General features: G+C 42.4%; 2 protein-coding genes and 1 long non-coding RNA gene across 6 annotated transcripts in view; 2 read left to right on the plus strand and 1 right to left on the minus strand.

The window, feature by feature from the left end:
* Window positions 1-776, plus strand: part of LOC132431715 (uncharacterized) — a 44,054-nt gene extending 43,278 nt beyond the window's left edge. Inside the window, exon 5 of the long non-coding RNA XR_009520786.1 lies at window positions 566-776. This is a non-coding gene — a long non-coding RNA (uncharacterized lncRNA). The remainder of the gene's footprint in view (window positions 1-565) is intronic.
* A 4,037-nt stretch (window positions 777-4,813) lies between these two features.
* On the plus strand, window positions 4,814-14,871 carry KCTD6 (potassium channel tetramerization domain containing 6). Of its 3 annotated transcripts, XM_060022778.2 has the most exons (4): window positions 4,814-5,029; window positions 6,152-6,198; window positions 12,155-12,224; window positions 13,470-14,871. In XM_060022778.2, the coding sequence occupies exons 2-4, from the start codon at window positions 6,185-6,187 to the stop codon at window positions 14,154-14,156; spliced, it is 771 nt and encodes a 256-aa protein (XP_059878761.1). In that variant the 5' UTR covers window positions 4,814-5,029; window positions 6,152-6,184; the 3' UTR covers window positions 14,157-14,871. The 3 variants fall into 3 exon arrangements, with proteins under 3 accessions (XP_059878761.1, XP_059878762.1, XP_059878763.1); XM_060022779.1 differs by lacking the exon at window positions 6,152-6,198 and having other exon boundaries at window positions 4,815-5,029; XM_060022780.1 differs by lacking the exons at window positions 4,814-5,029; window positions 6,152-6,198 and adding an exon at window positions 9,624-11,503.
* A 2,533-nt stretch (window positions 14,872-17,404) lies between these two features.
* ACOX2 (acyl-CoA oxidase 2) overlaps window positions 17,405-27,468 on the minus strand; it is a 35,619-nt gene continuing 25,555 nt past the window's right edge. The window contains exons 14-15 of one of the 2 annotated variants that reach the window (XM_060022781.1): window positions 20,945-21,077; window positions 17,405-17,759 (exon numbers count right to left, since the gene is read on the minus strand). In XM_060022781.1, coding sequence (XP_059878764.1) covers window positions 17,697-17,759; window positions 20,945-21,077 — 196 coding nt within the window. In that variant the 3' untranslated portion in view covers window positions 17,405-17,696. The remainder of the gene's footprint in view (window positions 17,760-20,944; window positions 21,078-27,468) is intronic. The other variant, XM_060022782.1, reaches the window with a different exon arrangement.

The raw sequence follows: 27,468 nt of genomic DNA on the forward strand, positions 1-27,468 counted from the left end.
CAGGCTGCACTGAGGAGGAAGACTTGGCAGGGCTGGGTGGTCTGGCACCGGGACGTGAGGGGGTGGGAGTAGCAGGCATGACTCAAAGCTTCTGGTTTGGACAGATGGGAGGATGGTGGCACCACTTGCTGAGCTGAGCTGGGGACTTGGGAGGCTTGGGGGTGGTGAGGCGAGAGGGTTCAGGTTTGCACATGTTGAAGGTGAGGAAGCTGGTGGTGGACCACGGGGGACAGACTGTGAATGAGGAGAAACCCGAGGGGAGACAAGCAGAGCTGTGTTCAAGTCTCTCTTCTCAGACTTGGCTGTGTGGCCTTGATCACCGACTTCACCTCTCCTTGCCTTCGTTTTCTCACCTGTATTCTTGGGATGATGTGGGTCGTCTTCATAGTTGTGAGGGTGTGGTGGGAAGCCTCCAAGGTCACCCCTAATGACCCCGCCTCCTGGTATTCAGGTCCTTGTGTGGTACCCTCCCACACTGCAATAGGGTTGGTCTGTGAGACCAAGAGACTATGGGTATGTCACTTTCAAGGCTGGGTTGTAAAAGACATTGTGGCTTCTCTGTTAGGTTACTTGCTTTGGGGGACACCAGCTACCAGGTTGTCAGGAGAGGCTCATGTGAAGAGGAGCTACTGCATTCTGTGAACAACTACATGAGTGAGCTTGAAGCAAATGTTCCTGCCCCAGCCAAGCCTTCAGCTGACTGCAGCCCCAGCTGACATCTCGACTGCAAGATCCGCTACCTACCTAATCTGCTTCCAGAGTCTTGACCTTCAGAAACTGAGATAAGAAACGTTTGTTGGGCTTCCCTGGTGGTGCAGTGGTTGAGAGTCCGCCTGCCGGTGCAGGGGACACGGGTTCGTGCCCCGGTCCGGGAAGATCCCACATGCCGCAGAGCGGCTGGGCCTGTGAGCCATGGCCGCTGAGCCTGTGCGTCTGGAGCCTGTGCTCCACAACGGGAGAGGCCACAACAGTGGGAGGCCTGCATACCGCAAAAAAAAAAAAAAAAAGAAATGTTTGTTGGTGGACTTCCCTGGTGGCGCAGTGGTTAAGAATCTGCCTGCCAATGCAGGGGACACGGGTTCGATCCCTGGTCCGGGAAGATCCCACATGTCACGGAGCAACTAAGCCCGTGTGCCACAACTACTGAGCCTGAGTGCCACAACTACTGAAGCCCGTGTGCCTAGAGCCCGTGCTCCACAACGAGAAGCCACCACAATGAGAAGCCCGAGCACTTAACAAAGAGTAGCCTCTGCTCGCCACAACTAGAGAAAGCCCGCGTGCAGCCAAAAAAAAAAACAAAAACAAAAAACAAAAAAAAGAAACGTTTGTTGGGAATTCCCTGGCGGTCCAGTGGTTAGGACTTGGCACTTCCACTGCCTGGGACTGGGTTCAATCCCTTGTCGGGGAACTAAGATCCCGCAAGCTGCGTGGTGCAGCCAAAAAAGAAAGAAAGGTTTGTTGTTTTAAGCCCCTAAATTTTGGGACAACTTATGATGCAGCAATAGAGGACTGATCCAGAGTATAAAAGCACTTAGCATAGTGCCTGGCACATAGTAGGGGCTTTAGGAAATGCAGCATCTGTAGGTCTGGAGTTATGGATTTGGGAATCTTTTGGGAATCTTTGGGCTTAGAGACAAGAATGGAATCCACAGAGGTGGCTGAGCCAGTCCACAGGGAGGAGTACATGGAGAAGAGAGTATGGCCTTGGCCGGAAACCTGGGCTTAAGGAGTGGGTAAAGCAAGAGGAGGAGCATCGCTATGAGTCTAAGAGGAAGGAGGAAAACTAGAACAGGGCTCGGGGAAGAGGTTGTCCCTAGGAGAGTGTGGTCAGTGACATCACTGCAGGGAGGCCTGAGAGGAGATCTGAGGAGTGTCTTTTGGATTCAGCAACAATGAGTTTTCTGGTGGCCCCACAAGAGCTGTGCAGGTGGAGAAGTAGGCCCTAAGGTCAGATTGAAAGCTGTATATAAGTATATAAGGGTAAACACTTTCCACCCCTAAGCCCCAAACCAAGATGGTTTACAGGAGAATCCTATAGAAAATCCAAACCACAGAAAAACCCCAATTTTTTTTTTTTTTTTTTTTTTTTTGCGGTACGCAGGCCTCTCACTGTTGTGGTCTCTCCCGTTGCGAAGCACAGGCTCTGGATGTGCAGGCTCAGCGGCCATGGCTCACGGGCCCAGCTGCTCCGGGGTATGTGGGATCTTCCCGGACCGGGGCACGAATCCGTGTCCCCTGCATTGGCAGGCGTACTCTCAACAACTGCGCCACCAGGGAAGCCCAAAAAACCCCAATCTTATAGAAGCTGCTCTAGTGAGTAGACACTGATTTCTTAATTTATTTTTTAAAAATTATTTATTTAGTTATTTGGCTGCCTCGGGTCTTAGTTGCGGCACACAGGATCTTTGTTGCAGTAAGTGGATCTTTCATTGTGGCACGCGGGCTCTAGAGCGCTCGGGCTCAGTAGTTGTGGTGCATGGGCTTAGCTGCCCTGCAGCATGTGGGATCTTAGTTCCCCAACCAGGGATTGAACCCCACGTCCCCTGCATTGGAAGGTGGATTCTTAACCACTGGATCACCAGGGAATTCCCCCCTTAACTTATTTTATGAGGCTCATGTAACTTTGATAGCAAAATCAGACAAAGAGAGAATAAGATAGGAAAATAGTAGGCATATCTCATTCATAGATGTGGACACAAAAACTCTAAATTATTAGCAAATGAAATCCAGCACTATATTGGGAAAAAAAGCACATCATCAAGGAATGCATGGAGAGTTTAATATAGTAAAATCCATGGTGTAATTAATTACATTGGGGGGAAAATCTCACATTTGATAAAATTCAACACCCATTCATAATAAAGCAGAATGGTACATCCTTACGTTGATACAGGGTATCTACCAAAAATCTACAACAAACACCATATTTAATGGTGCCATATTAGAAGCAGTCAAGAACAAGATAGAAATGTCACTATCATCATTGTTACTCAACATTGTGCTGGAGATTTTAGTCAGTGCAGTAAAATAAGGAAAAGGAAATAAAGACTGGACAGGAAGATACCAAATGTTATTACTTACAGACTTTATAAATACTTACATAGAAAATTCAAGAAAGCCTGTAAACTTCCTAGAACTAAATTAGAACTAAAAAAGTTTGCTGGGTATAAGATTATTATATAATACGAACTACATTTCAATAACCATCAATAGCTTATAAAATACAAATTTGAAAATATAATTTACAATAGTATTAAAAACTTTGAGATGTGTAGGAATTGTTCTGAGAAAACCACTGACAAAATTAATTCCTCTCAGTTTTTAGTTGAGGAAATAGAAGCCCCGAGAGGAGAAATGACCCCTCCAAGGACACCAGTAAGCCAGGGGCAATTTTGGATTTTCAGTGGCACCAAATCCTGGAGATCTGTGTTGGGTAATTTCAGCATTACCTTTCTTTTGTAAAAAATAAAACTCGTATTTTTCTGATTATAAATTCAGCATCCATGCATTCTAGAAAATATAGAAAATTCAGAAGAACATTTGTAAGTAGTTAAGTCACTAATATTCCCATCCTACTCCCTAGAACCAGGATCAATGATTTCGTGTATTTCCTTCAAAATTTTTGCCTGTGTATATTTACATTTTTAAAAATAAAATTAGGATTATACCATGTATACCATTTTGTGCACTGCTTATTTTCACACACATTTCCCTGTATCCTCACCTAGTCTTTTTGAATATGATAATGTAGCACTCAGTTATGTTGGTGAAGCATATGCCATTTATTTAACCTGTTGAGTTTTCAGAGAAAAACCAAGTAGCAGATATGACTGTGATGATCCTGCAGATAAAAGTTAAACCCCAGAGGCAGCTCACGCAATCGCAGCCATGAAGCGCAGGTGAGTTTCCAAGGCAAGTGGTTATCCTGCTGAAGGGGAAATGGCAAAAACCAACATCACATACCTGGTCCCACCTGGAAAGGGATGGAGATCTGATTAGCAGGAAGTGAATGGGATTTGGAAAGACGCTATGCTTGGAGACCAATTAGCTCTGAGACTTTAGGTAATTCCCCACTCTTTGCAGCCTTGGCTTCCTTCGTGGCGGTAGCGGCGCCAGCTTCATCTAGGGCCGGCTCCTTCAGGCCTCAGAGCCTTTGCACGAGTCGTTTCCTCTGCTGAAGTCACTCTGCCCTTCTCCCCACCTGGCTGCCTTTCACTACTCCGCTGACAAGGCTGGAGAGGTGACCTTACTACCTATCCCACAGAAGGCAAAGTCGGGAGGTGCTCTGGCCACAGTCCCAGAGTCCAGATCTTCCATAGCCACTGTATCTGAAACAGAGGTCCCCTCCCCTTATTCTCCAACTGATTCATGTACCTCCCAACATTTATAATTATAACTTGTCATTATTTTGGCTACTGGCTGTTTCCTTGGGTCTTTTCTGTTTTCTCCTCTCAGGATGCCCCGCCCTCTTGGTGGCCACTTTACTCTCCAGGCCTGGAACATGGGAGTTCTCGGGGCCCCATGAGAGTTCGTGAAATGACAAGAGAAACAACTGTGGGGACCTAGGCCTGAGAACTTAGCGAAAACTGACGGGGTCTGGGCTGATCCCAATCTACAGGCGGAGGCGGGACGTCGGGCGGATTCTGGGCGGAGCGCGAGGGAATCTGGGCGGAGCCTCAGGGGCTCGATTGGGGCGTCGGGGCGGGGCTTCGGGGCTGCTGCGGAGTCAGTCTGACCTAGGCGCCCAGGCTACGCCTGATTGAGTTGTTCTGGCCGCTCGGCCCTCCGGCCACCATCCCACGCCGCCGTTAGGGGGCGTCTGCGCTCGTGGCGCCGCGTCTCGGCTGATAAGGCGCCGCCCGCGTCGGGCGGCAGGAGCCGCAACTCCGGGCGCGGGCTCAGTCGTCCCTTCTGCCGCCGCCGCCGCCGCCACTGCCGCCGCCGCCGGGCGCGGGCTCACTCGTCCACGCGTTCTCGTTCTCCGGCCGCCGGCGTCTCCCGGCCCGGCTACCACCGCTGCTGCAGCGCAGTGAGTAGTAGGGGCGGGCCCACGGCTTGGGGGCCCGGCTCGGGAGGGCCGGGCACTAGCAGAATCCCGCGCGGAGCAGCCCGGGGAGCGGGGTTGAGGGGAATCCGGGCGGCGGCGGGGCCGCACTGAAGGGACCGTGGGGAGCCCGGGCGGCGCGCTCCGGGGCTGGCACGAGCTCGCGGCGGGCTGGCTGCGGCCGGGGGCCGGCCTTGGGCGGAGGTTCCGGGCCCCGCCCGGGTGTGGGGGGACGTGCGGGGACGTGCGGGTTCGGCGGACCCGGGTTCCAGGCTCGGGTGCGTGCCACCCTCCCGGCCCCGAGAGTCTCCCGTCCCACGCCGGGGCCGGATCGGGGCGGGGGACTCCGCCTGCGGGCAACAGCGAAGCCCTGCCCGGGTGGGAGTACCTCGAGGTTTGCTCGAAAATGATTTGTTTGGGGTGGTGCTTATTGGCCACCGTTTGCCTTAATTTAAAGCCTACGGCAGGGCTTCTGAGCCCAGCCTTAGGAGATTGTCCGCCCCAAAGAGATTGACTGCAGCTGAGTTCTTTATGCTCAGATTTGTGTGTGTCAGGGCATTTTTAATGCTGGATGTCAGAGGTGATAAATGGCCGTGGAAAGGGGGAGCCCCTGAAGCACCTGCCGGGCTGTCAGTGGTGGAGGCTGTGTCTGGGGAGTGGGACTCGAGAAATGAAACAGATCCTGTTTGGATATTCTGCTGAAGTTATCATGTTTCTGCAAGTATACCAGTTCTAGAACAAGTTGATAATTCCAATTTTAGGGCTTTGTGATAGAAGAGGTTTGAGTGGTCAAGAGACCCGAGGTGACCTGGTTTGGCTAAGAATGTTTGGGGTAGCCTAAGTGTCCCTTACCCTTTCCCCTTGGCATGTTCATTTTCTTGCGGTCACAAATGCCTAGGTACATGAGTGATCCCAAGATAGGAAAGAAGGGAGGGGCCAGCATTTAGCACAGGACTGAGCCCAAGATTGAGATGTTTTCAAATGAACAGATGTGTAGCTAGGAAAAGGAAAATCTTTTTACCTGCATGGTTGGCAGGCTGAGAGAACTTGCCCTTTGGCTGAGAACTGTCAGGCCATACTAATACTTCATTTTGTTTAACACCATAGATATTAAGGATTGATGGTCAGGGACCGCCATAGATGCCATTTCTAAGGTTTGTGGGATTTGAATTTTCATAAATCATATTTTAAAGCATTACTGCATAAAGGAATTCTAGCGTTCTATGAATCCCTCAGTGTTTCTTGGATTTTGATATTTGGAGTCTGTTTAAAATGGAATACACGTATTTATTTGGATTTGGTTTTACCTTGGAGATAATCCTGAGTCATGCTTTAGAGAAGTTCCTTCTGTGATGAAGAGCTCAGCTGTCTGGTGGTCTCTGTGGAAGCCAGATGCTTCCCTTTACCTGTAGGTCTCCCTTCTGGAGCTCGGGGGAAAGGAGGATGGTGTAGGGGAGACTGGAAGCAGATTAAGAGGCCTTCTCTTTATGTGTGCCTTGTCTCCATGCCCATGCTCTAAATTACTTGTGTTCACACTGTCAAGTTTCTCAATTTACCACAGAAATTTTATTTATGCTACTGCCACTAGTATTTTCACATTTGTTTGATACTTGTCAGTTTACCAGTGGTTTTTTTAAAAAATAAATTTATTTATTTTGGCTGTGTTGGGTCTTCGTTGCTGTGCGCAGGCTTTCTCTAGTTGTGGCGAGCGGGGGCTACTCTTCCTTGTGGTGCGCAGGCTTCTCATTGCGGTGGCTTCTCTTGTTGTGGAGCACAGGCTCTAGGCGCACGGGCTTCAGTAGTTGTGGCACATGGGCTCAGTAGTTGTGGCTCATGGGCTCTAGAGCACAGGCTCAGTAGTTGCGGCGCACGGGCTTAGTTCTCTGCAGCATGTGGGATCTTCCCGGACCAGGTCTCAAACCCGTGTCCCCTGCAGTGGCAGGTGGATTCTTAACCACTGCGCCACCAGGGAAGTCCTACCAATGGTTTTTGATTCATGACCTCATTTTCTTCTCTGCAAGAAGCAGCTGGGCATAAGAGTGATTTACTCAGTCTCATAATTAGTAATGGAGTCGACTTGGGATACAGATCCTCACCGGTGACCAGTTCTCTTTCTTCTGCGTTGGCCTGCCTGTGACTTCAGAATTCTAGTCCGGATCTTTTACCCTGTAGGCCAGTTGTCGCCTTTGTGTTGTGCCCAAGTGGTATCGTTACTTTTGGGAAGGTGCCGTTATTCCGTTTTATTTTACAGAAACTGAGGATAAGAGGAATTTTATGGTTTTGTGACTGTTTGTGGCAGCTCTTTAGTACTAAAGTCACATTTCAACGTAGAGCGCCTTTCTTCTAGACCACAAAAGGATTAGTTTTCGGACAAAACAATCCATTTCTGCAGTGGTTATGGCTGGGATAAACCTAACACCATAATCACATTCCCCTTGTGCGCCTGGCTACCTATGCCACCTTGTATGTGAATGTTAACCCAAAAGACTCCTTTAGATGTCGCTGAACTAGTTACTATAAAAAGTATTTCACTTTCAAACTCCCACATTTCAAGAACAGAGAAATTCAGCGCAAAGGTAACTCAGAGAGTATGTATAGATGGAATTTATTGAGTCTTCTTTTCTGAAAGCCAGACACAAAGATTTCAGTAGGAAGGTGTTTTAAAAGGGCTATCTGGAAACTTTGGGAAGGCAGTAGTTATACATTTTTATTATTTATTCAAGTTTGGAGGTGTGTATTGCAGTGTATAGGTTACTATGTAGGAGCAGGACTTTTAGCCCGGAGAATTCTTAGTCTGTAGCAGAAATGATAAACCCAGAATATCTGTGTTAAATTAGTTCATCATAACCATGAAGCCTGTAATTGAGTTCTGCAGTGGTGAGGAGAATGACTTTCAGGTGTTCTTATGCTACTCTTTAAGTCATTAACTTGTTGAATTGTGTAGTTTTCACATTTGCTACTATGGAAAATTTTTAGCGATTTCTTTTAAGACTTTTATAAATTCTTGAGTGTGTGTTTTCCTTAACGTAATTATCTGCTAACATTACACTGTCAGACTTTGTACATTAGTCATAATTTTCAGTACTGCTTTACATTCTTTGGGAACGGTCAGCTGGTTGTTTCCACATGTATTTTATTTGCGCCAAAGGTCAGCTCTTTTCAGGTGAACTGATTTTATAGGGTCAGAAGTCTTTCTTTGAACTTTACAATTGTTTGTGCTTGGCTGCATTCACTGTTGTTTAAAATGATTGTTAGAAAGGAAAGTCACTTTAAAGGAAATTTTTTTTCATTGTTACCTTCATAATCTCCATTCCTGGACAGTTTTGTGATTTTTCTTTGTGTTCGTCAAGTAAAACAGGCCCATTTAATGCCCATTTCAAGATCTTCCTTCTGCTGCCTGTCTTGTGGTCCTTTAATTTCTCATTAAGCCCTCCACTGGAGAGTGCCAGAAGGGAGAGAAGATGAAAAGCAAATGAATCATTTTCTAACTGTTAGCAGCTCTGGAAGATGACTTGGAAATTGAAGCTATTCCGGAAATTCTTTTGCTTTCATTCATCTGCATTGTTTCTGAGACGGTCCTAACAGTCATCAATTCAGAGGTCGATTATCCAGCTCTTGGTTGACCAGGAGTCTCTGCCTGTTTTTGGTTTGTTTCTTGCTGTATCTGAGCATCTTCACAGAGGATGTTTAGAAGTAAGGTGCAGAGATAAAATTTAAACTAATCAATACTATTTTTCCCCTTAGAGCTCTTTAGTGAATGTTTTGATTTGGGGGGATAGTTTAATAGTTGTTATTGGAAGTGACTAATAGTAACTTCATTTTAATTTGATGTATCTTACACACAAATGAAGGGAGGCTTTTGGGTACTTTTTAAGAAACATGGGCTTATATAGATTCCCATAATTGCTTTTCTGAATTATTAAGTTTGATGTTTTATTACATCTTTGTACTGGAACAGAACCTTGGCTTTTGCTGTGGAACAGGTTCAGGGGCATCATCTAATTTTGTGTGTGTGTGTGTGTTTGCTCAAAAAGTTATCTTGTTTTGATTTAGCAGTAAAAAAGAAAAAAAAGGATTAATAGTGGACAGTCCTTGCATAACAGCTGTAACTTCGATGATGTCTGTTTTTTTACATGTCTTTGGTCTCCCATTTCTTACCATTCGGATATTCATGGAGTGGAGTTCTTTACTTCACTTAAGACAGAGGACAGGGCTTCCCTGGTGGCGCAGTGGTTAAGACTCCGCTTGCCAATGCAGGGTACATGGGTTCGAGCTGTGGTCCGGGAAGATCCCACATGCTGCGGAACGGTTAAGCCCGAGCACCACAACTACTGAGCCTGAGCTCGAGAGCCCGCAAGCCACAACTACTGAGCCCGCGTGCCACAGCTACTGAAGCCCGCGTGCCTAGAGTCCGTGCTCCGCAACAGGAGAAGCCACTGCAGTGAGAAGCCCGCGCACCACAACGAAGAGTAGCCCCCATTCGCCGCAACTACAGAGAAAGCCCACGCACAGCAATGAAAACCCAATGCAGACAAAAATAAAATAAATAAGTTAAAAAAAAAAAGAAAAGACAGAGTATAGCAGCCTTCAATTACACTAGTGAGTAGGTTCTTGCTATTTTGCTTCAGGGGAATTTTTACAAACCCATTGTGATTGCTCACTTTGAGTTACTGTTAAATAATAAACCCCTACTAGGTGGATAGGGTTAATAGATGGCTGTAGGGGTGTTTTAAGTTAATCCTTTCGATTTCTCATTTCTTGGATTCTGTTCTTTCAATTTCTATCCAAGGAGGGGTTTTATGGAAAGATCTGGACTAGGAGTCGGGAAACCCAAGCTCTTGTTCAGTTACTTTCTAGCTGTGGGGACTTGAGCAAGTCTCTTAATCTGCCGGTTCTCTCTTTTGCATCTCTAAAAGGGGGATGGTTATTCACACTCTGCTACTGTATCAGGAATGTTGGGGGGACACTCCCCCCTCCCCGCCCCCACCCATTACTTAAATTGTTTCTTTATTCAAGAATCCCTTTTCAGGTTGTGCTAATATGCCTGCAGAGTTCCACTGAGTAAGCTCTTCCCGGAAGTCCTCCATTTTCACATTTGGAATGGTTCTTGGTCTTCCTTTGCTCAGGTCTCTGCCAGTCCATCTATTATATAGTACTTTTTGTTTGTTTGTTTGTTTTCACTTTTGGCTGTGTTGGGTCTTCGTTGCTGCACGCGCACTTTCTCTAGTTGAGGCAAGCAAGGGCTACTCTTCGTGGCGGTACGCGGGCTTCTCATTGCGGTGGCTTCTCTTGTCGCGGAGCACAGGCTCTAGAGCACAGGCTCAGTAGTTGTGGCACACGGGCTTAGCTGCTCTGAGGCATGTGGGATCTTCCCGGACTAGGTCTCGAACCCATGTCCCCTGCATCGGCAGGTGGATTCTTAACCACTGCACCACCAGGGAAGCCCTTATATAGTACTTTTGAATTTTATTCTGTCCTTCAGTTGCTGCTTGTTGCCTTTCTTCATAGATTGAAAGCTCCACGATGGCAAGGACCATACCTTTCCTCGCTCTACCCTGCAGTAAATGTCGGTTGACTGAATTATTTTTGAGGCTGTCAGTAATGAATACTTCAGGTGATGGGAAAATGCCAAAGATGGGCATTTTACCAGAACTTTGGGATGACTGGCCTTTTAAATCGCTCAGTTGCTGATCTACTGATCTGTCTGTTGGATCAGTAACTGAATCAGGTGCTCGTAATACAAATTGGTAAAACGTATTTCTTGGTTCCGTTACTTCAAATACTGTTTATGAAGCAAGTCAGAGGAATGAAAGGCTGTCACAACAGCCCTGAATTTGTTCCATTTCTCACCCTATAGCATGTGGAGACCTATCTATATCCAACTGCTGAGTGTGGAGAATAAAAACTGACCCCACGTTGTCTGGTCCACATTTTAGCTTGTTTGCTTTGAAGAATTTGCAAGGTAGAGAAATAGATGCTTCAGGCTCTGATTTCAGCCCCTGCTGTGCTATGCAAATGTTCTCTACATGCCTGAGTGACCTTTTGAGAAAGAGCCTTTGTGATCTTCTGTAGCCAGAGCCTGTTCTGGGAATTAGTGTGCCAGATTCCTCTAAAAGTGGGAAAAGTGAATCTGTGCAAAGACCACGTTAAGAAAAAAAAAAAAAAAAAAAAGCAACCGAAACAGCGCTTTTCCTGGCTAAATACGGATAACTCCATGTTTCTTACTGTCTTTTGCCAAAGCTTTTGAAATTTGCTCTGGAGTTTGCTTTGCCGGGTGATTTGGGGAAATGATGTGTGTGAGGGAGAACTGACTAAAGCAGTTCAGTAACTGGGAAACTGTTTAAGTGCTTTTGAATTGTAGATAAAAATAAATTCAAACTGGCATCTTTAGTATCTGGGTGTTTATCCGTGTCTTCAGGCCGGCTCTCCATAAGCGCCAGGGGACTGCCTCTCAGATGTGTAAGGTTCTTTTTGCCCCCAATTGTACTTTAATGGTTTGGCATTTAACTGTTTTCTGTTTGTTTTGATTATTGTACAAAATGAAATGTATCATTATTAAAAGTATAATTAGTTTTTCTATTTTACAAAAGAGCTACCATTCTGACATACTTCTCCTGGAAAGAGATACCGGTGTCTTGGAGGTTTATAGTTTTTAATGCTTCTGCTATGGTGTTTAGTTTATATAGCTGAAATGCTGATGAAAAAGTTTTCCCTTTCCCTCTTTCTCTTAACCTTTTTGATAAGGATCATCACTGGTTTGTACCAGGATAAGGTTGTAGAGGTAATCATAGTGTTCTCCTGTAGGAATTCTAAACATTGAATTTTCGGAGAAGGTAGGTAGAGTTTGAATGACTGGTTTACTCACTAGGCTCTCTACCTTCTCTAAGTATAGGATAACTCTTTCTCTGTAAAGATTTGCCAGTCTCTTGGGGACCCATAGAAGGCCTTAGAGGAATCCTTTCCTCCCCAGATCTTTGCCTTGTAGCAGGTTTTAGTTGAGCAAAGATGAGTAGTTTTCTGGTGTTTGGCCTGCTCTGTTGGGTGAGAAAACTTTTCTATTCTGTTTTCATAGTTTCATGCACTGTCACATGTCTTTTTCTCTTCCCCAAGTTTCCCTGGAACCTGGGCTCCCCGAGACGCAGCACTGGAGCAGATGGATAATGGAGACTGGGGCTATATGGTGAGAGGCTTTTGCAGATGCATTTTGAAGGCCGGCAAATTATTTTTGTGTGTCTTTCCCCGCCTCTTATGTATTTTTAGGTATAATACATCTCATAAGAATGAAAATTATCAGTGGTGCAAACCGCCCCCCCCCAATTAGTTTAGATGTATTTTTTGGGTGTTTTAACTTTGTTTGGTGTTTTTAGGTAAGCAAGCTCAACATGGACTCTCTATGTAACTTTTGATAATCATTTTTGTTTTTGGTCTTTAAAGTATGTTGCCCTTAAAACTCTTCCATCATAGAGTAGTGACTGTTAAATGTCTAGTAGGTAATGGGTAGAGAGGACATTTTCTTGTGGTTGGGAAGGTTAACGGTTGAGAAGGTGCGACTTCTCCCACTAGCACTTTTTCTCGCATGTGCATGTGTCTTCCTATTTTCCTTTTCCTTTGCTAAGAAATATTTTATTTGTATAGTACCTGTCTTTATTTGTCTTATTTTATTTCTTAAATATGATTTTAAAAACCAAAGGTATGTATTATTTAGAGAAGCTTGCTTTTCAAAATTAAAGGCCAGATTGCAACATTAATGTTACAAAAGTGAATATACTATCAGATTATGAAATTTGAAAGCTGCTATTAGCCTTTGGATATATGAGATTGTGTTGACCAAACTGTGTATTTTAACTTAGTATTTGATACTGGTATTTCCATGAAAAAGTTAGGAAGATTAGGTCTACACAAATTTTTATTTTTAAAATAAATTTCATGATTTCCCGCCTCCTTTTGAGGGGGAAAAGACAAAAGAAATATTGAAAGTAGATGTTTTATGTTATCAAATCATTTTTATTCTATTTTATGTTAAATTAAGAAAAATGAAAGTTTTTTTTTTTTTTTAAATCTGAAAAAAACTTAAATGAGTATATTTTAGTTTGGCCTCTCTCCTCCCATAATATACTCTGACCTGAAAACTTCTCTCTAGATACTGGGCCTGAAATAAAGTGGCTTTGGAAGCCATGTCCTCCTTTTTTAGTGTAAGGCTTTGAAGAATTGGACGTATCCCTTTTCTCTATTGAAAGCAAGTGTTAGATCCCTTCATTCGGGTGGGTTTCTCACTGAAAATAAAGCTATATTTTGCATCAGTGGATTGCTAGATGTGTTGTAGCGTGAATCTTTTGCTTTGCTTGTTACCACTAATTTTCTTAATCTGTCAAAGTTAGGATTTAAAAACATTTCAGATGACTGATCGTTTTTTAAAAACTTGCAGATGACTGACCCAGTCACGTTAAATGTAGGTGGACACTTGTACACAACGTCTCTCACCACACTGACGCGTTACCCGGATTCCATGCTTGGAGCTATGTTTGGGGGGGACTTCCCCACAGCTCGAGACCCTCAAGGCAATTACTTCATTGATCGAGATGGACCTCTTTTCCGATATGTCCTCAACTTCTTGCGAACTTCAGAGTTGACCTTACCCCTGGATTTTAAGGAATTTGATCTGCTTCGGAAAGAAGCAGATTTTTATCAGATTGAGCCCTTGATTCAGTGTCTCAATGACCCCAAGCCTTTGTATCCTATGGATACTTTTGAAGAAGTTGTGGAGTTATCTAGTACTCGGAAGCTTTCTAAGTACTCCAATCCAGTAGCTGTCATCATAACCCAATTAACCATCACCACCAAGGTCCATTCCTTACTAGAAGGTATATCAAACTATTTTACAAAGTGGAATAAGCATATGATGGACACCAGAGATTGCCAGGTTTCCTTTACTTTTGGACCCTGTGATTATCACCAGGAAGTTTCTCTCCGAGTCCACCTGATGGAATACATTACAAAACAAGGTTTCACAATCCGAAACACCCGAGTGCATCACATGAGTGAGCGGGCCAACGAGAACACAGTGGAGCACAACTGGACTTTCTGCAGGCTGGCCCGGAAGACAGATGACTGACCTCCAGCACTGGGAGAAGTTCCTGGAAATGGACTCTCCAGGAGATCGAAGAGGCTGATTTTTTTTTTTTTTTTAAATCACAGTGTGAGATTTTTTTTTTTTTAATATTTGTATTTATTTGAAGGCACTGGGGACCAGAAGGAAGGAAGTTTTGTGCTCCAGCAGACTCCTCTATGTTTTGTTCCCTTCACCCTGAGTATGCATGTGCCTGTTCAGAGCCTCCAGATACCTTTTTTATAAAAAGAAGTCTGAAAATGATTACGGTATATAATCTACCCCTAACAGCTTTTTTTTATTACAGTGCTAAAATGATTTCTGATTAAATAGTCCCTAACTCAACTAGAAGGCTAAAAATGCAGGAATGAAAGAATAAACAGAGTACTCATGATGCCTTTGGGAAAAATCAAAACATCATGTAGGGTGACCTAGTTTTCAAACCAATAAGCAGTATTATAATATTAAAGGAAAACTGTTCCAATCATTTAAAAGTACTTGTTAAGTACTGCTTTTTACAGTTATGACAACTGTTTCTTTCTATGCATATAAATCAAGCAACCAAATATCTGTAGCCATGGAAATGTCTGACTAGAAATATTTATATTGGCTTCTGAATACAAAATGTCCCTGTGGTAGAAATCTTACTTCTTATGCCTGGTGCAGTATAATTCCCAAGTGTACTGTCTACCAGAATAAATAAATAAATAAATAAATGAAATGTGAAAATTAGGTTTGTATTTATTGATTATTGTCAGTTAAGGGGGGAAATCATATTCTTTGTCTAAAATATGCATTGTTTTATGTCCCAATAAATGCTGCCTATAGCACATTTGTATTTGATTCAGGAGGACTCAGTGGAACTTCAGGATGTGGTTTATAGAATTCTATGCTGTTGAAGCAGGGAATTGATGGAATTATTAGTTTTGTCTAAAAGAATGCATATCTGGACAGTGAACGTACAGTTTGACAAATTTTTTTCAAATAGGACTTATTTTGAAGATTATAGATTTTTCTTCAGTAAGCCACCAGTTGTCATTGCTCTATGAACCTTATTCTAGCTTTGTATCTATCGAGCACAGGGACAAACCGACTCTTTAGCCATTTTATTCTCATATATTATGGTGACCCACAAATGTATTTTGTTATTAAGGTTAAATTTCTGAGGAGAAGAAAACTGCAGTGAATGAAGGATCTAGAACAGTTGGAAATATCATGTACTTTTAAAAATTTTACTGTAGTCTTATTTTGCATAAGTTCATTTGATTTTGCATAAGTTCATTTGATTCTATTTCTTGGAAGTTACTCACTGGAAGGATTATGTTAGCTGTAGTGAAACTTCCTAGTTTGCTAGAACACCTTTTAAAAGAGAGTTCAGAAATTTCTTCCCCGTTGTCTAAGGGAGGAGTAGAGTACTGAGGCTGTGTTACTGGGGAAGCTCACTCCTTTTCTCCTCTGAGAAGATTCTGAAATTCTCTTTCAAAGAAGGATGAGAATATTTACTTACATCCATTTCTGCCCACGTCTCTCTGAAAACTTAAGATTTGACAAATGACCAATATCCAGAAACCTGTAACTACCCCATTTTTACCATCTTCAAACTAAAATCCCTTAATGTTATTGGTAGGTTGCTGTGGTTTCAGTAAATGTACTAAGTATGAGGTTATCTTTTTAGAAAATGGTCTCCTCCTTCAAACTGATTAGTGGTTACCTAAAAAAGAGACAAGAAGAGGAACAGCCCAGCCAGCTATGTGTTGTTGAGTTAGCTGAGGTGAATGAAAGATGAAATTATTTGGGTTGAAAACAGGTATGGAAATGGGAATGAATAATTGTTCCAAGGTTTTAAGAGTAAAACATCTATGAGGTCTCTTCCTTGTCCAGATTACTGGAGATAAGTTTGCTTCTGGTAAATTTTCTCAGATTTATAAATTATTAACAATTAAGTGATTATTTATATGAGAAAATTAGGAAAAGTAGCCCGCTGAGATTTTTTGCAATTTAATTTGTTTGATGGTATTCAATTTTGAGTGTTTTATATACTCGGGTAGTTGAAAATGATGTGAAAAATGTAGGTTGGTTATATTTGGGTAGTTTGAGACAATTATGTCTTTTATGAAACTTTAAATCATTTTTACTTTGGAAGAGTTGATTTTTTAAACATTTATGTTAGCTGTATTCCTAAGGCTGTATTTTTTTCCTTTTCATTTTTTTAATTGAAGTATAGTTGATGTACAATATAATATTGGTTTCAGGTGTACAACATAGTGATTCGACATTTATATACATTACGAATTGATCACTGTAAGTCTGGTAACCATCTGTCACCATACAAAGTTATCACACTATTATTGACTATACTCCCTATGCTGTACATTACATCCCGTGGCTTGCTTATTTTATAACTGAAAGTTTGTACCTTTTAATCCCTTTCACCTACATCCCATCCCCACCTCCGCCAACCACCACTGTATCTATGAGTCTGTTTCTGTTCTGTTTTGTTTGCTCATTTGTTTTGTTTTTTAGATTCCACATGTAGGTGAAATCATATGGTATTTGTCTTTCTGTGTTTGATTTATTTCACTTAGCCAGTACCGTCTTATGTCCATTCATGTTGTTGCAAATGGCACAATCTCATTCTTTTTTATGGCTGAGTAATATTCCTTTGTTTATGTACACCACAGTTTCTTTAGCCATTCATGTGTTGTTGGACACTTAGGTTGCTTCCAGATCTTGGCTGTTGTAAATAGTGCTGCAGTGAACGTAAGGGTACATGTATCTTTTCAAATTAGTGTTTTTGTTTTCTTTGGGTAAATACCCAGAAGTGGAATTGCTGGATTGTATCATAGTTCTATTTTTAATTTTTTGAGGAACCTCCATACTGTTTTCCATAGAGGCGGCACCAACTTACATTCCCTGCGGCAGTGCACAAGTGTTTCCTTTTCTCCATATCCTTGCCAGTACTTGTTATTTATTACCTTTTTAATGACAGCCATTCTGATTGGTGTGTGGTGATCTACATTTTATTTAGATTATACCAAGTATAGGCACTTTTAGAAGAGGATTGTTTGTGTGCATATGTGTGTGTGTGTGTGTGTGTGTGTGTGTGTGTGTGTGTGTATGTATGTGTATGTGTTCTTTTAAGCCCTGGGATAAATAAATGTGTGCTATAAGGACACAAGTGATAACTAATGAGTCTATTGGCTTTTGCTAGCTCTAAAGCAAATCCTGGCATTTAACAAAATAGAAGCTGCAAATGGATAGTGCTACTGTTTTTTTATTGTGGGAAATTTCAAACATATTCGGAAGTAGAATAATGTAAACACCCACGTACCCATTGAATAGCTTCAACAATGATTCACTCCCCCTTTTTCTTCCCATGGATTATTTTGAAATAAATCACAGATATTTCACCTGCTTCAGTCTGTGTCTCTGGAAGATAATGATCCTTTTTAAAAAATACATACATATGTAGTTGTAGATTTTAATGATGCACATGCCATAGTACCATTACCACGTGGTGGTGCCTCCTGAATGCTGTTGATTATTTCATAGCCTGGATCTCCAGCCTTGTAATAGTGGTCTTATATATTTCTCATAGGCAGGGTTCCCCTGTTTGTAGAAAAAAGTGCATTGTTAAGACAGACTATTTCTGCCAGGATTAATGACTTCTACTTTCAAATTAAGTTTTTAGTTTCAAAAAAGTAACATTACATACGATTCTTAATATTTTAATTTATTTTTAAAATTCATTTTGTGTGAACATATGGGGAAACATTTTTTCCAAAGGGCATCCTTCCTTTTCTCATGCAGATTTTAAATTGTGGATGCAGGTGGCCAATTAAAAAAACACAGCTATCATTTGCTTTTGGGATTTAATACAAATGAAAGGCTTGACTCTTTGAGGCTCTTTGAAATTGAACATGTTAACCACAAAGCAAGGAGCCAGAAGGTGAAATCAGGTAAGCAATATTCTGTGTCAGAATTGGGTATCCCCATTATTCTCTAATGTGATGTCTTGATTTCTTTTCTTCACAGCTCTACCCCCATCTTTTATAGTATTTACTTGTTTACTTTTTTGCCTGTCTCAGTTAAAACTGTAAGCTCTTTGACGACAGGGTCTATGACTCTTTTGTTCTCCTGTGTCCTCAGTACCTAGAATAGTTTCTGGCATACCTCATATGCTCAGTAACTATTTGTTGAATGATTGAATGAATGCATGGATCAGATTGAATGAATGCATGGATCAGTAGTTGCATCTGGCAACTACTTGAATAAATTTCTGCAATAGAATAATTGGGGAGAAATAGGATTCTTATTTTGAAATTATCCCCAGTGGTTCTTTCACTGCTTGCATCTATAGGGAATCACTTAGATAGGAGTGCACGTGGGGAACAGGAACAGTCTTTTGCAGTTCATTTCGGAGAAACTGTCTTGAAATAGCATCCAAATCAGGAAAAAAGCCAAAAGGCAGAACACCATAGCGAGAGTAAACCATGGGAGTGCATCATCCTGTCTGGGGATAAAGCTCAGCACCTAACCTGCCCCAGACAGGAGAGACTCTTATAATTCTAAGACATTCAACACAGCATAGCACTTTTCTTTTGGTAGAAATGTCAGTGAAATAAATTCCTGTGTGTACTTTTGTGTCTACAAGGCATGTTTCAAAGTAGCTTTTGTTTTAATTTATTTGAAATACCTGTAGTGTTCCTTTTTCTGCCAGTGCAAATGAGGAAAAATGTCTCTAACTGCAGTTTCAAAATTACCTACAGCAGATTAGAAACTACACTTTAAAAGGGCTATTTTGGTGGTGCCTAGAGGAGCCAGAAATGTAAGATTAGGGAGCCATATATTAGTTGTCAACAAAGTGTCGTTTTAACTAACTGGAAGCATTCTTCAAGGTCACTTACAATCTCACATTCTTAAAATCGCTGTGCATGAAAGAGTCACGTTGCTGTACCTGTCACCTTTTGTGCAAGGTAATGTAAGCTAGGATGGCAAAAGTTTGCAGTGTTGGGTATGCACCAGGGTCCTTGTTCCGCTGCGTAGGTCACAGAACCATGTTCATTTACTCCGTAAATGCAAAGTATCTACTCTGTGATAGACCCTGGAGTTGGGAAGATGAAAACTCCATCCTTGTTCACAGTCACGTAGCAGGAGATAGGGAAGAGTGAATGGGATGGCGTGCATCACCATCTTACCAAGTCTGCTGATGCTGTGGGTCAGTCATGCCCCTCATCTAGACAAGCCTGCCCTCATATAGTGTCCAGATTAAATTCTTTCAAGATGAAGAGTAGAAACAAGTAAAAGACAAGGAAGCCCCTGTGTTCTTTGGTGAATACGAGGAATCAGGAGAACTGGCACGTTTCCTTGTGTTGCTAGTAAAGCAGGTTTGAGCTAGATATGTCAGTGTTTCCTGACAGGTGTTAAGGCAGGGTAGGTTTTTCTCTCAAGTACCAAAGGGCACGTGTGTTTCTTTAGACCACAGGGGCTAATCTGGAGTGGCAGGATTGCTGTAGTTCTATGCCAGGATTTAAATGTTAGAAAGTAGAGAGATCTAATCATTAGAAAAAGTAACACACTAGAAGTAGCTTAACTGTACTAAGCAGTAAATGTATTGTACCTTCTTTAGTTAAGTTCTTTATCTTTCCTTGTTGAGTTAAAAGGATGCCTTCCTGGAGACAGGGATTGGCCTTCTAGCTGACAACCATCTTGGGGGTAACGTTGTGTCGCAACTTTAGATAACCATGTTAAATTAAGCTATGAGGTATGACAGGATGCAGAATGTTAAGAGCAAGTCTAACACCATGCTAAGTGTGAATGAAAGCCTGAGAGGTGCCAATTTGATGAGGTGTTAAGACACCTTTTCTGAAATTTGAAGAGGAAAGAGGTAAAAAACTAGACTTCATCATCTGAATTACATATCTGCATTATAGAACTTAAAATAACCTGTTGTATAGCTATAGAGTGTCTTTGTTTTGATCATCTGTATCAAATCTGCTAGTAAATGTTGGTTCCCCAAATTGTAAATACAGGGTTTATTTCTCTACTCCAGTTAATGTAGGCGTTGATATTCATAATGTTTCCCAATGAGGCTCATAGCAGAGAGTCTGGGATGCTGGCTGTAGACTGTTAGGATTTTATGAGTCCTCCCCCTTCTTCTGTTAATGAGTTCTCGTGTTCTCTCCTGGGACAGCTGGGGATCTTTTTGCCATAACCCTTGTAATTGTCATTTATTTGGCTTTCCTGGGATACTGATGGCAGTGCAGCAGGCTTCTTTGTCCCTGGGATTTTCTTCCTTGTAGAGAAGAGGGAGGAGGCATCTCTAGCAGGCAGTGAGGGCTGAGAGAGAGACCCCCACCCCCAAGCTTCCTATCACCCCTGAATACCTACTGTATCAACACGAAACTAAGAGTTAAAAGGCTGAAATTAAGATGGTTAAATCAGTGCAGTGATTTACCTTTTTATTTCTGTTACTTAAAAGCCACTTTGCCACTATGTGTGTATGCCCTTGTGTATGTCAAGCCGTGATTTAGAGCTTGGGCCTTTCTCCAAATTCCCTTTACCAAATTCTGAGCAATGCATTTTGTTTATTACAGTTCAAACTCAGAGTTCCTACCAGGCCACATCCCTGCTCCAGGTTTCTTTTATGTATTCTCAAAATATTTTAAATAGACATGCTATGCCAAGCAATTTCTAACCTAATGGGAATCAGTTAAAATGGGAAAACATGGAGGTATATTCACTGCTTGCTCTCGGCTCTCTTGCATAATTTATAATGTGTTCTATTCAACTACCTGAGTATTGGTTGGTGACCTCTGAGCCCACTGGAACAGACGTTCATAGACATTTCCGTCATAACAACCAAGTGCTGAATTTAAACACTGATCGGTGAAGTCAAAAGCATCAGTTAACAAGACAGCATCCTTTCTGAGAGGAAAAAAAACAAAAGAGTCGTATTTTAGATTGCTTTTGCGAATCTGATTAATCTGGGATGGTGAATAACAACACCTAATTAGAAGTTGCATCATTATCCACTTTTCGAACAACTTGGCTTTTTTTTTCTTTAAGTTTTAATTTTTGATCAGTTATATAAGCACAGCATAAAGAGTCAAATAGTTCTTCAAGGCTTGTTATTGAAAATCAGCATATCCCTGCCTCTCCCCTCCATTTCTTCCCCCTACCCCTAGAGGCAATCAGTTTTAGTCTTTTAGCTGATATTTGGGGAATTTACCCGAATGACTCTAAATGTCTTGTTTGTATTGCTACTTCATATTCATTGGTGCTAGATATCATCTGTTGACTATTACAGAAGGTACGGATTTATTTTAGCACCACTCTCCTCAGCAGTACCGATCATCCCCCCTCCCCATCCCCCAACCTCTGCTTCCTCCCCACGGTCTTCCTGCCTCCCAATATAATTACAGTGTTGGCCAGACTGTTGGCCATACCTTGTTATGACTGTATGTATCCTGTACGTTAGTATGACTTTATGTATTCTGTTCACGGTGGAGCCACGTTCCCACCACATCTCTCCTGTTCTAGGGGTCGCTCTCCAGCACTTCTGTCATAATTCTTAGTGATTTCACTGTCTATGTGGAAGTTCCTTGAATCTTCTCCCCATTGACCGTGTTCTGCAGCCTCGCTCTGTCACTGTCTGCCGAGATCACGCACCAGGCCTTGTCATCCACACCTGCATCTCACCATAGTCTCAGCCATGTTCTTGTCACTGTCTCCTCTCTTTCTAGCTTACTCCCTCTACTATTCTGACTTCTATGATTCTTATTTTCCCTTTCAAGCGACAAAATTATTTTAACCTATGGAATGAAATATTAAAATAATTGTTCACGTGCTTTCCTTCCTTTTTTAGCAGAGGATATAAAATAAAAGATGTGATTGTTTGCTTACACTCTTCCTTAACCCTCGTTTCACAGAGTATTTGAGGTGACTGAGATACTGTACTTATTTAATCCTTTCTGGATGGCCTTTAATCATTATTAATCATTAAATGAAATGATTTTCCTACAGGGCTGTTCATGATTCTTTGACCCTCCTGGCACCTACTGCCTATTTAAAGTCCCTCATCTACATGGTCTCACTTCCCTCATCTGTCTGAAATTCCATGGTCTATTTATTATATTCACTCCCTCCAAACAATATTCAACAATTTTTCTTGCTTTGTCATACTTGTTTAGCAAAACCCCGTTCCTCGTTATTTCCAGTTTTCCACCGACTTTGCCCCATACCTTTGTAACAATATATGGCTGGAAAAACCAATACTGACTGTTGTAATAAGGACCCAAGTGGGCCCTTATTGCTACCCGGCAGTCATACCACATTCTAATTCATTTACTCCTTCATTCTCTTAGATGATTATCTCCCACCTTCTCTTTGATCTTCAGATCTACACTACTCACCTCCCCATCTCTCTCAACCTAGATGACTTTGAGTCCTATTCCACTGGTAAAATAGAAGTGGTGAGAAGAGTTCCACAAGTTCCCGCCCATGCATTTAAACATATGGGGTTTTCTCTCATAGTACAGGTAAACTGTCCAGGTTCCCAGCTCTGACCAGTCCCTCCTCGTCCACTTGATGCCTTCCCCTCCTGCCTAGTAGACAGTAATGTTCCAGAAGTCCTCCTGCCTTTCCCCTATAACGTCAAAATTCCCCTCTCTCCCGAAACATTTCCATCAGTTTCCAAACAAACTGTCATTTCTCCCACCTAAAAACAATCATTTGGGGCTTCCCTGGTGGCACAGTGGTTGAGGGTCCGCCTGCCAATGCAGGGGACACGGGTTCGTGCCCCGGTTTGGGAGGATCCCACATGCCGCGGAGCGGCTGGGCCCGTGAGCCATGGCCGCTGAGCCTGCGCGTCTGGAGCCTGTGCTCTGCAGTGGGAGAGGCTGTAATGGTGAGAGGCCCGTGTACCGCAAAAAAATGAAATAAAATAAAAACAATCATTTGACTCTATTTCCCTCTCCATCATCTGACCCATATCTTGGCTCCACTTTGTGACAAAACTTGGAAGAGTTCTGCTTGTTGATGCTTGCTCTTTCCAGTTCTTCTCCGCCTCTTCTCAACTAGATCCGTTCAGGTCTTCACTCCCACCAGTCCACTGAAGCAGCTCTTGTCGAGGTCACCTCATCATCATCTTTGGAGGGTCCCAAGACTCCGTACCTGGGCCTCTTCTCTTCATACACTCACCCCTTGTGATACCATCCTTCTCATGGCTTTAAATACCAACCTCTCTCCTGCCTACTAACATCTTACTTGATTTCTAGCAGGCTCTTCAAACTTGATGTATTCCAAACCAAACTCCTGACCTTCTAGACCTTCTATCCATCCTGCCCAAACCTGGGCCTCCTGTAGTCTTCCCCGTTTATAGTAAATGGCGACTCTGTCCTGGCCCAGAACCTGAACTCCTCTCTGTCTCTTACATTCCATATCTAATCTGTCAGCAAATCTTGTTCTACCTTCAAAATATATCTAGACTTCTACCACTTCCCACCACCTCCAGTGCTATCACCCTGGTTCAATCCAGCAGCATCTCTCCCCTGGATTATTGCAGCAGCCTCCTGACTGGACTCCCTGCTTTTCACTCTTGTCCCCCTCCCGAGTCAATTCTTAATATGGCAGCTGGAGTGATCCTTTAGAAACACACCTCAGATCTCCTCAGATTGTGTCTGTCCTACGCTCAGAACCTTCCTTGTTCTCACACAAAGTGAAAGTCAAAGTCTTACGTCTTTCCAGTGACCTATACCCACTCCATTGTCGTTCCCAGTCCACCCCTAGTTCTCTGACCTCTGTTCTCATTCTCCACCTCAGTCATGCCACTCCAGCTGCTGCAGCCTCTTCTCTGTTTGCTGGATGGACATGCCAGGCACTCTCTGGCTTCCAGCATTTGTACTTCTCTTTTGCCTGGAATGCACTTCTCCCAGCCAACCACATGGCTCCTCTCACCTCCCCACCTTCAGATCTTTCCTCAGACATCACTCTCCTCGAGAGGCCTTCTCTAACCTATTTGAAACTACAGTCCTCCACCCCCACCCCCAGCATTCCTCATTCCCCTTCCCTGCTTTTTCTTTGTAGCGTTTATTACGACTTTGCACACTATATGTTTGACTTATTTTGTGTATGTGTGTTTGTTTCCTCTCCTCCAGTCTGTCGCCTTTTCAATCTGAAACTCATATCCTTCATTTGAGGAGTATTTTCTTGAATTATTTTGTTAATGATTTGCTCCCTTCTGCTTTCTTTGTCTTCTGTTTCTAGACCTGTTCTTCAGATGATGGACAGTTAGGATCAGTCCTCTTACTATTTTTATCTTCTCTCCTATTTTTGTCTTCCTGCCTTTTTGCTTTCTTCGAGATTTCTGCAGCTTTGTCTTCCAGTCCTTTAATTGAGCTTTTCATTTTCACTATTATTAATTTCATAGAGCCTTTTTTTTTTTTGGTTCTCTGAATATTACTTCTTAAGAAATGACATTTTTGTTTTGTGGTTGCCATATCTCCTCTTAACTCTTTGAGGATATTACTGATCTTTCAAAAAAGTTCTCTGTGAAGATTCTTTTGTGACCCTCGAGTTGCCTTGTTCTTGCTTGGTCTCTGTCTTTTATGTCAGGGGCTTTTCTCAGGTGTCTGGTGATCCCTGAGTGTCTGATCATAGCTAAGACTGGGGCATTAACTAGCTGATTAGAAATCTGGGTGTGCTTGTCAGGGTGGGGTTCCCTGTGGGGTGAACTGGGTATACCATTGGGGGACCTCGGTGTCAGTGTCTTTACTTCTCTCTCCTTTGGGCTGGTCAGATTCTCTAGAGGAGGATCATGTTATCATTTTCCTGCAGGACACGAGCCTGGCTGCCAATTTGCTGGGAACCGGTGGGAAAAGAGGGCTGGGGGAGAGGGCTGTCAGCATTGGCCTATAAACATTTATTCAAGCCCCTGTTTTCTGTAGGGTAGCCTGATGTTCTTCATCCTCAGCTATGCCTGATGTCCCCTAGTCTGTAGACCCTCTGTTTACCCTCCTGCCAGGGTGCGGTCAGGGAAAGCCTTAAAACTACTCAGACAGGAGAAGGGGAACTGGGGATTCAACTCCTCCTGAAATAGACTTCCAACCCATCCTGTCACGTTTACCTTCACCCCCATTGCCAGAGGCACCTGGTGCTGTAGTTCTTGAGGTTCTTTGGTGGCACTTCTTTGCTTCTTGGCTTTTCCTGCTGCTGGTTTATGATTCAGTTTATTCAGGTCTGCTAAGTCCATCTACTCTCCAAATTTCATGTTTCCTCTCCTGTTCTCTCTCTTTGTGGGTTAATGCCTTTTAAAATTTAAATTTTTATGGATTTATGCCTTTTAAAATTTTTAAATTAATTTACTGACGTTTTAGTAGGGTTTCAGGAGGGAACAAAAATAAATGCATATGTTCAATCTGCCATCTTTGCCTGGAAGTCTCCCACCTGAGATTTTATGACCATTTAAACAACTAAAAACTGTTTTGGTCAGTTAATTACCATAACACAGAGAGCTGTTTCTCAGTGTCACTTAGAATAGTGTGCCATCCTTCATTTGTCATCTCAGAAATCTGAGGGCGATACTGAATAATCGAGGCATGGAACGCAGAACTGTTAAAAGCATGGAGTCTGTTACATACCTAATTACCCTGCGGTAGTCGGAAGGTTACTTAGGAACCATAATGTGAGTAAATCAGTTTGTGGGTTTGATGCATGCATACGTTGTCTATTTGTGTCAGTGCTGTCTTTCTTGTCTTGAATTGTAAGCCTCTGGGGCCATGGGAAGCACTTAGCGTGCTGTTGGAGATTAAAAAAATCATGCTTATAGGTATTAAGGTGATCGTTTGTGTTTCATTATCACTGGCAATCAGGGCTAGAACATTATTGTCTTCATGTGCTTTTAAATGCCAAGCGTTTCAGAAAGTTAGATACACTTGGGCTTGAACTGTGCAGTACTCAATCATGCTATAAATGGTTCCCACCACTGGATTCTCTATATTAGGGAAAGTTTAATACCCGGGGCATAATTATATCAAAGGTAGTTTTTGATAATTTTTGCAGATTTAATTGAACAGACATTTACTGACCACCAACTATCTGTTAGGTGCTTATTTGGAGTCATATGTAACATGTTGCATATTGTTAGAAAGAAAAAGAACCTGGTCTAGTTTTTATAAACCTCCTTCATGAATATCTTATTATATAAAAAAAATTCAAATCTTTATTTATTGGCTGGGCCGCGTGGGATGCGGGATCTCAGTTCCCTGACCAGGGATCGAACCCATGCCCCCTGCAGTGGAAGCACAGAGTCTTAACCACTGGACCACCAGTGAATTCCCCTTTCTTTTTGTTCTTAGTCTTGTTGATAATGTGAACTATTGGAGGTTCTAGGGGAAAAGTCATATACACATGTGTCATACCACATCCAGCCCCCAACATACACAACAGGCATCCTGTTTTTTCAGAAAAGGTTGTGTTATCATGTTAGCTCATTTTCCATCTTATGGACAATGGTTACTAATTAGTATTAATTTCTGTTTCTTCCAGTACCCTGGTCATGTTGAGGCTTTGGTTTTTATATGTTTTTAAAGTGATCATTTAGATTATATATAAAGTGACAGGATGGAAGTATTGCATTAGTATGTCATGACCCTAAACTGCACCGCCTTATGCTGCATATAAAAACTATATTATTGTGTTACAAATCAGTATGTGAATTACTAGATTTTAAAAATGTCGTCTTGAAGCTGAGGGAGTATTAAAGTGAGCTTAGTCAACTAAGCATATTCAACAAAGATAAGGATATATTTGAAATAATAGCCCAACCTTCACTTTAACATACCGTTTAAGAGCACATGCTCTGGAGGCAGACAGGTCCTCGATTGTACCCAGACCCTCCTCTGGCTCACTGTGTGACCTTGGGCCCTAAGCCTGAATTTCCTCCCCTGTAAAATGGGGAGCGTAATAGTATCCACTTCAGAACCCTGTCAGGGTTAAATGAGATGATGTATATAAAAGCTTTTGGCGTAGCGCCTGCCACGCATAAGTGTTCCTTAAGTATTAGCTAAGACCAAGGCTCATTAATATTATTAATTAATACATATTAATATGTAGTATACTTTTATTCATATTCTGTAGATTCTGTCATTTCTGGACAATGTTGAAGAGTTCGATTGAGGTAGCTAGATAATTTATTCTTAAGCATTTTTAGTTGTGATTTCCCCCCCATTTTTTCCTTTCATTAATTCATAATGCTTTATGTTGGTGTAATGATGCTAGGATGTAAACCTGTCCAGGGCTGGTGCTGCTTTTGCCAGAC

The sequence above is a fragment of the Delphinus delphis genome, chromosome 10 (genome assembly GCF_949987515.2).
Source record: "Delphinus delphis chromosome 10, mDelDel1.2, whole genome shotgun sequence".
NCBI lineage: Eukaryota > Metazoa > Chordata > Mammalia > Artiodactyla > Delphinidae > Delphinus > Delphinus delphis.